Source organism: Eimeria maxima, genomic scaffold, assembly GCF_000499605.1.
Source record: "Eimeria maxima Weybridge genomic scaffold, Emw_scaff275, whole genome shotgun sequence".
In the NCBI taxonomy this organism is placed as follows: Eukaryota; Apicomplexa; class Conoidasida; order Eucoccidiorida; family Eimeriidae; genus Eimeria; species Eimeria maxima.
Genome location: NW_013565598.1, coordinates 369 through 12,475, shown reverse-complemented (window position 1 = coordinate 12,475; position 12,107 = coordinate 369). Strand labels below are relative to the sequence as shown.

At 48.4% G+C, this 12,107-nt stretch overlaps 2 protein-coding genes across 2 annotated transcripts; one reads left to right on the top strand and one right to left on the bottom strand.

Moving 5' to 3' along the window:
* Window positions 1–503: 503 nt before the first annotated feature.
* EMWEY_00025830 (hypothetical protein, conserved) lies at window positions 504–8,296 on the bottom strand (the record flags this gene model as incomplete). Its single annotated transcript, XM_013481118.1, has 14 exons — window positions 504–1,462; window positions 1,651–1,708; window positions 2,056–3,491; window positions 3,672–3,936; window positions 4,051–4,103; window positions 4,332–4,436; window positions 4,627–4,764; window positions 4,895–4,973; window positions 5,178–5,288; window positions 5,516–6,615; window positions 7,256–7,295; window positions 7,486–7,613; window positions 7,833–7,951; window positions 8,187–8,296. The coding sequence occupies 14 exons, from the start codon at window positions 8,294–8,296 to the stop codon at window positions 504–506; spliced, it is 4,701 nt and encodes a 1,566-aa protein (XP_013336572.1).
* A 989-nt stretch (window positions 8,297–9,285) lies between these two features.
* Window positions 9,286–11,530, top strand: EMWEY_00025820 (methionine aminopeptidase, type II, putative; the record flags this gene model as incomplete). Its single annotated transcript, XM_013481117.1, has 6 exons — window positions 9,286–9,345; window positions 9,443–9,818; window positions 10,024–10,136; window positions 10,521–10,719; window positions 11,027–11,136; window positions 11,333–11,530. The coding sequence occupies 6 exons, from the start codon at window positions 9,286–9,288 to the stop codon at window positions 11,528–11,530; spliced, it is 1,056 nt and encodes a 351-aa protein (XP_013336571.1).
* Window positions 11,531–12,107: the final 577 nt, after the last annotated feature.

Sequence of the window (12,107 nt, the reverse complement as noted above, 5' to 3'; positions counted from 1 at the left end):
ATATGCATAAATACAGATGCAAAAGGAAAAGATACAAGTGTACCTAATAATGTATTTGCTAATACTGTTGTTGTTTGTGTTGCTGTTGCTGCTGCTGCAGCAGTATCAGCAGCAACAGCATCAGCAGCAAATAAATAAATAAATATAATTAGAATATATGCATTAATACAGATGCAATAGCAAAAGATACAAGTGTACCTAATAATGCTTTTGTTAATAATAAATGATTTTGTTTTAGCCATGGATTACTAAACACACGTACATGTGGTAAATTTATACCACCATTATAACCCCATACTTCTTCTGCTGGGGTCCTCTCCGCGTACGTTACCTGCAGCAGCAGCAGCAGCAGCAGCAGCAGCAACAGCAACAGCATAAGCAGCAGCAGCAGCACCAGCAGCATAGGGGAACCCCAACCATTTTTGTAGCATACAAGGAGACTACTGCGGGACAGCAACTACCTGCAACTAGATAGCTAGCTAGCTAGCTAGCTAGCTAGCTAGCTAGCTAATTTGTGCAGCAATTACCTGAATTGTAGGCAGCACTTCTGTTGGATGCGCATCGCGCTGATCGATGTCTCTGTAGGCAAAAAGAGACTCCGATGAGTCCCCTGCACCTGCAGCAGCAGCAGCACCTCCAGCAGCAGCAGCACCTGCTTTTGCTGCAGCAGCAGCTGCTTTCGGTGATGGCAGCTGGTCCTTCTTCTTCGGCAAATAGGCAGCTGTCTTAAATTTGCGTCTCCCGTGAGCTACACGATCTGCATGCGCCGTTTGCTGCTGCTGCTGCTGCTGCTGCTGCTTTTGCTGCTGCTGCTGCTGATGCCTGGCTACAAGACGTGGGCTGCTGCGCCTGGAGGGAGACGGAGGAGACAGCGTAAGTGTACGGAAGCGTTGCTTCCTCCTGTCTCGAGCAGCAGCAGGACCTGCAGAACTTGCTGGGGATTCTGCTGCTGCTGTTGCTGCTGCTGCTGCTGGAGCTGTCAAGGAATCCGCTGCTGCAGGCGTAGATAGTGCAGCATCTTTGTCCTTAGCTTCAGCGGCCGAACTGCTCAAATCGGTTTGCTGCTGCTGCTGCTGCTGTTGCTGCTGCTGCTGTTGCTGCTGCTGTTGCTGTTGGCCTTCATCGTGGGCAACGACCTCAGGTACACTGATGCTCACCCACGTACTACTGCTGCTGCCTCTCGGTACACTACTACTACTACTGCTGCTGCTGCTGCTGCTGCTGCTGCTGCTTCTTGTTTCATATGCGTCCGTAGAGTGGTTATCGCAAGGGCTGCTGCTGCCCCTCATGCCCTCCTCTGCTACTTTGACGGAGAGACTCCTCCTTCTTTGCTGCTGCAGCAGCGGCTGCTCCTGCTGCTGCAGCGGACCCTCCTGCTGCTGCAGCAGCGGATGCTGCTGATGATCAAAGTTGCGGATACTTCGCCAGTGGGGGCTGTTGGCGGCCTCCAATTCAACAGGCGCTGCAGCAACCCAAAACACTAAACCCTAAACCCTAAACCCTAGACTCTAGCCACGTAAGCGCCATCACCAACAACGGCGTGTATTCCTAATATGCAACCACGTAAACCCTAAACCCTAAACCCTAAACACTAAACACTTAAACACTTGCCTGTTGTCTGTCTCCTCAGCGGATGCAGCACAAATGTACCAATGTTCTTCAACGTCTCCGATCTCTTTAACCGAGGCAGCAAACCCTGCGGCAGACTCTGCGCGAACACACAAACCCTAAACCCTAAACCCTAAACCCTAAACTCCTGTTTTCTGAGCCAACCGCTCAACCCCTAAACCCTAATTCCGAAATCTCTACAGCCTGCTCGGCATCCACCAACCACCAAAACCCTAACCCGCAAGCCCTAAACCATACACTATAAACCCTAAACCCTAAACCCTAAACCCCCAAACCCTAATGGACTACCGGACTCACAAGATATCCCCACGAGTTTCGTTTAGAGGGATGGATAATTGGGAAGCCGCTGCTGCTGCTGCTGCCGTTGTTATTAGCAGCAGCAGCAGCAGCTTTAGCTGCTTGCTGCAGCAGCAAATGTACGCGTACATCATTACCTTGCTGCTGCGCCTCTCTGAGCTGCCGCAGCAGCAGAGCTGTTGCCTCAACCTCATCTACAGCAGCAGTAGCTAGCCGCTCCTCCTCCGTGCGTGCTGCACCGTTGCTGCTGCTGCTGCTGCTGCTGTTGCAGTTGCGCATCCTACGAACAAGATCTGCTGCTCTTCGTCCAAGGCCAAGAGACAGCTCCGTCATATCAACATCTAATAGTTTCTTTTGCTGCTGCTGCTGCTGCTGATTAGGGCTCAGCAGCAAGGAGACAGGAGACCCACCAGCAGGCAAAGATAAACGATTACTATTAGAAAATTCCCCACCAGCTCCTCCGCTGCTGCTGCTGCTGGTGCGGTTGCTGCTGCGTTTGCTGCTCGTCATGTGGGGAAATGTGTTTGCATGCACTAAACACTCATCAAACACTCCGCTGCTGCCGCTGCTGCTGCTGCGGGCGCTGCCGCTGCTGCGCATGCGTTCAAGCGTTCCTCTTGAGCCCTCGCTTGCTGCTCCCGTATCGCCCCCCTCAGCTGCAGCCGCCGCAGCAGCCGGTGCACCTGGAGAATCACCAGCAGCAGCAGCAACAGAGGGCAACTCTGTGCTGGTGTGCCTACTCAAGCCGCTGTCTCTGTCAGTGTCTCCTTTTGCGTCTATTTGCTTCTCCTGTTGTGTCTCTGCACCAGCAGCAGAGGTTTCCTCTGCAGCAGCATCTGCTGCTGCAGCTGGGGTTACAGCAACAGATGGTGTGTCTCCTCCAGGTGTATACGGAGGTAGTGTTATTTGTCTAGGGTGCATAAGATGTCCCCGTGGTGGTTCCTGCAGCAGCGCTGGTCTGTGCCGCTGCCGCTGCTGCTGTTGCTGTTGCTGCTGCTGGTTTGTGCCTAATAGAGCTGGCAGATCCGCTATCCAAGCATTACGATCTATTCTATCTGCTTGCCGCAGCAGCAAATCAGGCAAATGCTGCTGCACCTTAAGGGAGGCAGCAACATCATCAAGATCTGTTGATAAATCGGCAACTTCTGCTTCTGTGTTCTCATCTGCTGCTGCAGCAGCAGCAGCAGCAGCTGCTGCTGCTGCTGTCGCTGCTGTTGTGCGTTCTGGCTGTACGATCCGCCACCCTTGTTGCTGCTGCTGCTGCTGTAGTTGCTGCTGCAGCTGCTGCTGTAGCTGTAAAGGAGACAAGGGAGGAGACGGCGAACACACATGCGAATGATCTCCTGCTGCTGCAGGTGACCCCCGCAGCGGCCCCAAGCTGTCATGCCGCAGCAGCTGCTGCTGTAAGCTGCTGGTGCCACCATCCGAGCTAGCTGCTGCTGCTGCTGCTGCTGCCGTAACATGAGCAGCACCCAGCTCTGCTGACAGCAACGTCTGCTGCTCCGGCGTGTGCAAGGATGTCTCCGAATGGTAAGAAGGAGAACCCCCAAACAGGCGGCTGAATGCTGCAGCAGCAACAGCAGCAGCAGCAGCAACAGCAGCAAACACAAGAAAGACATTGTACGCAGCAGCAAGGGTTAACAGACGAAATTCAGTCAACAACAGCAACATCAATACGAGCAGCAGCAGTATCCACAGCAACAGCAGAGCCAGCAGCAGCAACAGCAACAGCAGCAGCAGCATACTTTTGCTAAGTCCCGGTTCTTGCAGCTGGAGTGCAGCAGCAGCAATAACTGTTGTTGCTGCTTCCTGCTGCGTCAGCATGCGTTTCTTTTCTGCTGCTGTATGGGCGCTGCTGCTTTGTTGATCTGCATTTGCTGCTGCTGATGATGGCTGCAGCAGCAAATGCAGCAACTGGGGATCCGCCTCCCTTGCTCTTGCCTCGTCCTTGAATGTTGCTTGCAACCATTGCAGCAACGACAGCCGGATGGCATCGGGGTCTCGCAATTCCTGCGCACAAACCCTAAACCCTAAACCCTAATTCCTTTTCGTTGCACCAGGCGTGCGCGTCAGGTAAACAAATCCACTAGCTGGGAACCGAAACCCTAAACCCTAAACCCTTACTCCTTGCACATTATGGCGAACGTTAGGGCTAAACAGGACAACTTGCTTCTCCCCTGCGACGCAACAAATCCCAAACCCTAACTAAACCCTAAACCCTAAACCCTGATGCCGTGTGGGGAGCATACGCACAAGGCTAACACATTTAGGGTTTGCTGCAAGCTAGAGCTAACACTATATGACATACAGTTATTGTAAGGAATAATATGAGTATGGTGTCAGGGTTTATGATTAGGGTTTAGTGTTTAGTGTGTAGATAAAAGGGTTTAGGGTTTAGGGTTTACGTGGTGCTTCAACCGGCAGCTTCTCGCATGCCCGAAGATAAATTACAAAAGGCGCGACGAAGTTGCAAATCAGAGAAAAAAACAAGGACGTCCATGTCAATACATCTGAAATACACAAACCCTAAACCCTAAACCCTAAACCCTAAACCCTAAACCCTAAACCCTAAAAATTAGCCTCAAAGCTCTACCTTCTTTTTAGCCGAGGAAGGGTATTCCGATGGTGACCTCTACCGATAGCTGCACTGCGCCCTTGACCGTGGCGTCTAAACCCCAAACCCTAAACCCTAAACCCTACCTGCTGTAGATTGAGCATTCATAAGGGTCCAGGATCCCATGAAGGGAGCAACAGCCCCTACCCAAAAAGCGACTCTTTTGCTGCAGACGCCACTGTTAACTAAATTATACCGCGTCGCTATGCAGTATACAAGAATGCCTGAGGTGCACGCATGCATACACGCAAACCCTAAACCCTAAACCCTAAACCCTGTTTAGGCACGCGGAGGGAAATGTACTCTTAAGATGACCCAAACCCTAAACCCTAAACCCTAAACCCTAAACCCTACCAGGTAAAATCGTGAACAGGTCAAAGGCGAAAATGGCAACCTGGGCGAACACTGGCGTGTCACTTGAAGCGAGCATCTCCTGTATACACAAACCCTAAACCCTAAACCCTAAGATTAGCATATACAGCCGACGGCACCCCCAAGCAATAAACCCCAAACCCTAAACCCCTCACAGGATAGTGGAAAGGGTATAGAAAATGTTGTAAGACCCCTGCAGCTAATTCGGCCCCCTAAGACAGTGCATAAACACCGGATAGGCCACTAGGGTTTAGGGTTTACGTACCTGCAGGATATTATCTGAAGAAACAGCAGGATAGGCCGCTGCAAGGAGGAGGCCAAATAAGAAATAAGTGAGGCCGCAAAAGCTTGTGCTCCTCCATATCGCCCTTTCGATCTGCGCACAAACCCTAAACCCTAAACCCTAAACCCTTGCAATGCGCAGGAGCTGACAGCTCGGTCCAGTGTCTGCCTGTGATTGCGCCTGCGTCAGCCTAAACAGAGAAAAGGGTTTAGAGTATTGTGTAGGGGCTTAAAATGGTTGTTTAGGGTTTCCTAGGGTTGCTGAGGGTGTATTAGGGTTTATCAGGGTTTACGAGGGTTTAGGGTTTAGGGTTTATGTACCTTGACATTGAGTTTCATCTCATTAGCCCAACAAGGTACAACAGTAACATATGCATAACTAGCTATAAAGGTAGAGAATACCTGCATAAAGTTTTGTTGTCCCCATAAAGGGGGGAAACCAGGAGGTAAATCCTCTAATGGGCTGCTGCTGCTGCTGCTGCTGCTGCTGCTGCTGCTGCTGCTGTTGCTGCTGCTGTTGCCGTTGCAGCAGCTGCTGCTGCTGCTGCTGTTGCAGCTCCTGCTATTGCCGCTGTTGGTCTTGGGAGGGACCTCACTGGGGTCTTCTGTAACAATGGGGGCCTTACCTTTGCCGCTGCCGCTGCTGCTGTTGCTGCTGCTGCTGCTGTTCGCACTGATAAGGTCGGCGTCTTTTGAGGCCTCCCGCAGCAAATGATGCAGCAGCCTTTTGCTGCTGCCGCTGCTGCTGCCGCTGCTGCTGCTGCTGCTGCTGCTGTTTTTCAGCAAAGAGGACTCAAGAGAAGCTGTAGCGTCAGAGAGCGGCTCTATAGGGAGTCCCCAACTATTTGCTGCTGCTGCTACTGCTGCTGCTGCTGCTGAATTTGGTGACTTAAACACACGGGGAACTGCAGCAGCAGCAGCAGCTAATGCTGCTGCAGCAACAGCAGCAGCAGCAGCTTCGTGCTGCGACACCGTAGGACTCGCTGCTGCTGCTAGAGATGCGTTTTGTGGGCTATAGGACATCTGTTGCTGCTGCTGCATCCAAGAAGTGCCATCAACTGGTACCGCAGCAGCAGCAGCAGCAGCTGCTGCTGCTGCTGCAGCAACAGGTGTCTCACCAGCTGCATAACCAACTATACGCCAAGCTGCTGCTGCCATCATAACAACAATGGACAGCAGCAGGAAGAAAAAGGAAGCAAATTGAATAGTCATATTCTCCTCCATGCTGCTGCTGGATAGAGGGATGCAGCAAGCAGCACAAAGTAGATATCCGCATGTAACTGTCATCTCTGCTGCTGCTGCTGCTGCAGCAGCAGCAGCAGGACTGTCAGGGTCACTCCATGGTAAGGATAAACCAGAGAATGCTGCATACTCAGCAGCGTCGTAAACACGCAAACGCAGCTGCGGATACACCTCAATCCCTGCAAATACACCACAAACCCTAAACACTAAACCCTAAACCCTAAACCCTAAAACGGGCCGTAGCGACAGCCCAAAGTATCAACAAGCGTGGAACTAGAGACACAAAAGGATCGATACAGGCGTAGCTACTGCAGCAGCAGCAGCAGCAATAGCAGCAGCAGGAGCAGCAGCAGCGTGTGGCATTGGGCATGCGGCAACTGGGAGTTGTTTTAGTGAAGATTGTGGCATGATTGTTTATATCGAGGGTTTTTAGGGTTTAGGGTTTAGGGTTTAGGGTTTACAGAGGGTTTGTACCTGCTGTCTTGCCAAAGGAGAAGAGCAGCAATTGATCTGACGCTTGGCTAACAACAACAATTGAAATTGCGCACATTCCTTGCATGGCGATGTATAGACAGAGCTGTAAACACTCACAAGGGTTTAGGGTTTAGGGTTTAGGGTTTAGGGTTTGGGGTTTTGGGGGTTGATGTTGGGTGCATAGAGAGATTCTTCTACAACGATTAGGGATTTGTATAAAACCCTACAAACCACTGTCAATAAGATTCCCCAAATTAGGGTTTAGGCTATTAGGGTTTAGTGTTTAGGGTTTAGGGTTTACCTGCACAAGGCCTGCCTTATGTTTGCCAAGGAAGTAGGACACACATGCTGCATACTCTATGCGCTTCTGAAAGCAGCTATTTCCCTGTAACAAATACCCAAACCCTAAACCCTAAACCCTAAACCCTAAACCCTGATGTTTAAACCCTAAAGGCTAAATCATACTAGACCCTTGAAGCATTCTTCTTCGGTTATATTTACGGGGTCATCAATGCTGCTCGTCATTCAGGGTTCTTTGTTGGCCTAGGGTTTAGGGTTTAGGGTTTAGGGTTTACGTGGACAAGTTGCATGCAACGAAGAAGCATCAAGGAGGCAATCGCGCTGCTGCAGCAAACAAAAAGATTTGCTGCTGTTGCGGGCACCAAACCCGCGCTTCTAAACACTAGAGGAACTGCTACCAAACCTGCAATACACCCAAACCCTAAACCCTAAACCCTAAACCCTAAACCCTTAGCAAGTGTTTATACAAGTCTGTTTGGTATCTAATGCACATCCCCTTCATCTTTCTTGAAGTTTCCTTCAGGGTTTGGCTTGGCGAGCCATCCGTCACCACCTTCTCTAGGGTTTAGGGTTAGGGTTTAGGGTTAGGGTTTAAGATTAGGGTTTAGGGTTTAGGGTTTACTGGCGCCAAAGATTTGATTAACCAGATACACAAAGGAGCCAAATTCTCCAAGGTTTCTCTGACCAAAGAAAGTGTGAGCTCGAGACCGTCGACGGGCTTCCGCGGAGTGGAAATCCCGCCTGAATTACAAACCCTAAACCCTAAACCCTAAACTCTAAACCCTAAACCCTAAACCCTAGACCGTATATAAGATAGTAACTGACGTCTATATATTTGTGTTAAATGTTTGGTATAAAACACCTTCTAGGAATATTTCAATCTTTTTATTCCCTTAGAGGAAATCCAAACCCTAAACCCTAAACCCTAAACCCTAAACCCTAAACCCTAAACCCTATACAATAAACCCTGACTCACCGGACAACAACCACTGGCTCCCCATTATTTCCGGCTGCTGCTCCTCCGGCCGCTTTGCTGCTGCTGCTGCTGTTGACAGAAGCAGGGGGAGCCGGGTATACAGAGCTCATTGCGCCGCTGCAGCTGCTGCTGCAGCTGCTGCTGCTCCTCCTGTGTTTGCTGCTGGTGTTGTTGTTGCCTCCGAAGAATCATATAGTGGACAGTCCGGCTGTAGGCTTCTGCAGCAGCAGCAGCAGCAGCGGCAGCAGCAGCAGCATCAGCTGCTGTAACTGCTGCTGCGAGTCAGTGTGTATACAGTATATTATAATAGTAGCGACTATTAGTTGCTGCTGGTGTTGTTGCTCGTGCTGCTGTTGCTGCTGCTGCTGATGCTCTAGGTGTAGCTGCCTCTCCTGTGTGATTGTTACTGCTGTCGCTGCTGCCGCTACTGCAGTATTGCTAGCACGGCAGTAGCTGTACCTGCTGCTGCTGTTGCTGCTGTTGCTGCTGTTGCTGCTGTTGCTGCTGTTGCTGCTGCTGCTGTTGTTACCGCTGCAGTTGTTAGCGCTGTCTGCTGTATTTTTAGCAAATAGTTATTAATATGATATACTGAGAGTTGTGTGTGTTGCTGCTGCTGCAGCAAGTTGGTTTGTATGCAGTAACGCTGCCGGATCTGCAGCAGCTGCTGCTGCTGTTGCTGCTGCTGCTGCTGCTGCTGGAACTATCGGAGTTGAGCCGCTGCAACAGCGGAAGACCCCACAAGCTAATAAATATGCAAAAACAAATAATAACACAGACAGGGTTAAGGAGCGCATCCTTTGCCCTACGGTCTTCGTGTTGCTGCTGCTGCTGCTGCTGCTCAACGCTGCAGCAGCAGCCGCTGCAGCCCCACTATACTGCAGCAGCAGCAGCAGCAACAGCAGCAACAACACCAACAATCATAATAGTCCTTACGAATTAAGTGTAGGACTCTTTGTTTGTTGGCTATCGTGACGACACGGGGAATATCCTTAGGTGTATGTACACCCGAAGCCGCCTGCAGCCATAGCAACTCAGCTATTGCTGCTGCTGCAGTTGCTGCTGCCGGTGCTGCTGCTGCTGCTTATAAAAACGCAGCAAAATGCCGGGCAGTTTGGTGCAGGAGGAGAAGAGGCTGGATGTAGAGGTGGAGCCTCGGAAGGTAATAACTTCGCTGGATATATATCTAGGGTTTAGGATTCTTACCTCTTGTCTCTAGGGTTTAGGGTTTAGGGTTTAGGGTTTGGGCGTATCTTCAGGAAGCTATAGAGAGCGAAGATGAGGAATGCGGTGATGGTGGTGCAGCAGCACAAGAAGAAGATGTAGAAGGCAATGCAGCAGGAGCAGCAGGAGCATCAGCAGCAGCAAAGAAGAAGAAGAAAAAGAAGAAGAAGAAGAGTGGATCTGGAGCTGCAGCAGCAGCAGCAGCAGCAGGAGAAGCAGGAGAAGCAGGAGAAGCAGCAGGAGCAGCAACAACAACAGCAGGAGCAGCAAAGAGTCTAGGATATATTCCTGCACAGGACAACTCCCGTCTGCGGTGTCTAGGCAGCTGGCCGGAGGTCAAACCCTCGCAGCAAACAGAACCAGCAACAAAAACAATACAGCAAATCTTCCCATCAGGAATTTTCCCTACAGGTATCTAGGGTTTAGGGTTTAGGGTTTAGGGTTTAGTAACGTAGAATCTAGATAGATCTCAGGTATCAGTGCAGGGTTTAGGGTTTAGGGTTTAGAGTAAGCAGTGCATTTTGAGCTCATTTGCTAGGACTGACTGCACCGAACCGTTGGTAGTGGTCTAGGGTTTAGGGTTTAGGGTTTAGGGTTTAGGGTTTGGGTGCTTCAGGGGAGGTACAGGCATACGCCTCTCCTCCTCGAGACGCGGAGGCACGAGAGGCAGCGAGGCTCGTAGAAGTTGACATCGAGGGTTTACGCGAAGCTGCAGAATGTCACAGACAGGCAAACCCTAAACCCTAAACCCTAATTTTGCTACCCCAGCAGAGTTTGTTGTAGCCATTTTTTACTGTGTGTGTATTTATTTGTGTTTGTTTGTCTGCTTGTTATATTTATTTATTTATTTATTTTGTTTTTTTTTGTTTAATTTTATTTATATATTTATTTATTGTCCTTTTTTATTTTCTTTTTTTGTGTATTTATCTCTGCGTGCGCAACTGCATGATGAGCCAAAACCCTAAACCCTAACCAAGACCCCAACCCCTTAAACCCTATCCCCATATCCCAGAACCCTAAACCCTAAACCCTAATAAATAAAAGAATATAAATATAATAAATATATATATTTATATATATATTTATTTATATATTTTTTTTTTCTCCTTATAGGTCCGTCGTTATGCACAAAGTTTATTAAGGCCTGGCTTATCATTAACAGAATTGTGCACAAAATTGGAGGGAAAGACAGAAGAATTAATTGGTGCAAAAGGGATAGAGAGAGGAAAGGGTTTCCCTACAGGTTGCTCAATTAATGAATGTGCTGCTCATTATACACCAAACCCTGGAGAAGATAAGATACTAGGAGAAGGCAAGGGTTTATTTATTACACTAGGGTTTACGGGCATTTCTTACGGTTCATTAGGGTTTATTAGGGTTTACGAGGGTTTACATGGGTTTACATGGGTTTACGAGGGTTTGCTACCGTTTATTAGGGTTTACGAGGGTTTACTAGGGTTTACAAGGGTTTACGAGGGTTTGCTACCGTTTATTGGGGTTTATGAGGGTTTTCTGGGGTTTCCAACAATTTAGCAATTGCGTCAAGAGGAGGAGGCGGTAGTTTCCGATGTTGGTCAGTTTAGGGTTTAGGGTTTAGGGTTTAGGGTTTGTGTATTCAGGGGATATATGCAAGTTAGATTTTGGTGTTCAAGTTCGCGGACGAATTATTGACTGCGCTTTCTCCATTGCCTTTGACCCTAAATTTGATCCTCTTATTAATGCAACAAAGGTCAGGGGTTTAGGGTTTAGGGTTTAGGGTTTAGGGTTTAGAGTTGTTGTTAGATTTGTTGATCTTAGGAGTTCACGCTCTCTTGTGTGTATAAAATTTCTTGTTTTAAATCCGAAATTTTACAATAAAAAAAAAATTTAGGGTTTAGGGTTTAGGGTTTAGGGTTTAGGGTTTAGGGTTTAGGGTTTGTATACAGGAGGCTACGGACGTTGGGTTACGTGCTGCTGGGGTGGACGCTCGTTTATCAGAAATTGGTTGTTTAATAGACGAAGTAATTTCTTCTTATGAATTTGAATCAGCTGGGCAAACTATACCAATTAAGCCTATAAGGAATCTTACTGGGCACTCTATTGCTCCTTATAGGATACACGCAGGTATAAACCCTAAACCCTAAACCCTAATATTCTTAAGAAACACTAAACCCTAATATACACGAAACACTAAAGCGTAGGACAAACTATACCAATTAAGCCTATAAGGAATCTTACTGGGCACTCTATTGCTCCTTATTGGATACATGCAGGTATAAACCCTAAACCCTAAACCCTAAACCCTAATAATCCTTAGCAAACACTAAACCCTAATATACACGAAACACTAAAGTGTAGGACAAACTATACCAATTAAACCTGTACGAAATCTTACTGGGTACTCAATTGCTTCCTAAACCCTAGCAAACCCTAATAAACCCTAAACCCTAAACCCTAAACCCTAATCCACGAATAAACCCTAGGAAACACTAAACACTAATGTATAGGGCACACTATACCTATTAAGCTTATAAGAAATCTTACTGGGCATTGTATTGCACCCATAGAGGTATAAACCCTAAACCCTAGCAAACCCTAATAAACCCTAATAAACCCTAATAAACCCTAAACCCTCGCCAAACCCATCAATATTCCCCCCAATTGAATAAACAAAGCAAGCAACATATAAAACATAAATAAATAAATAAATAAATAAATAAA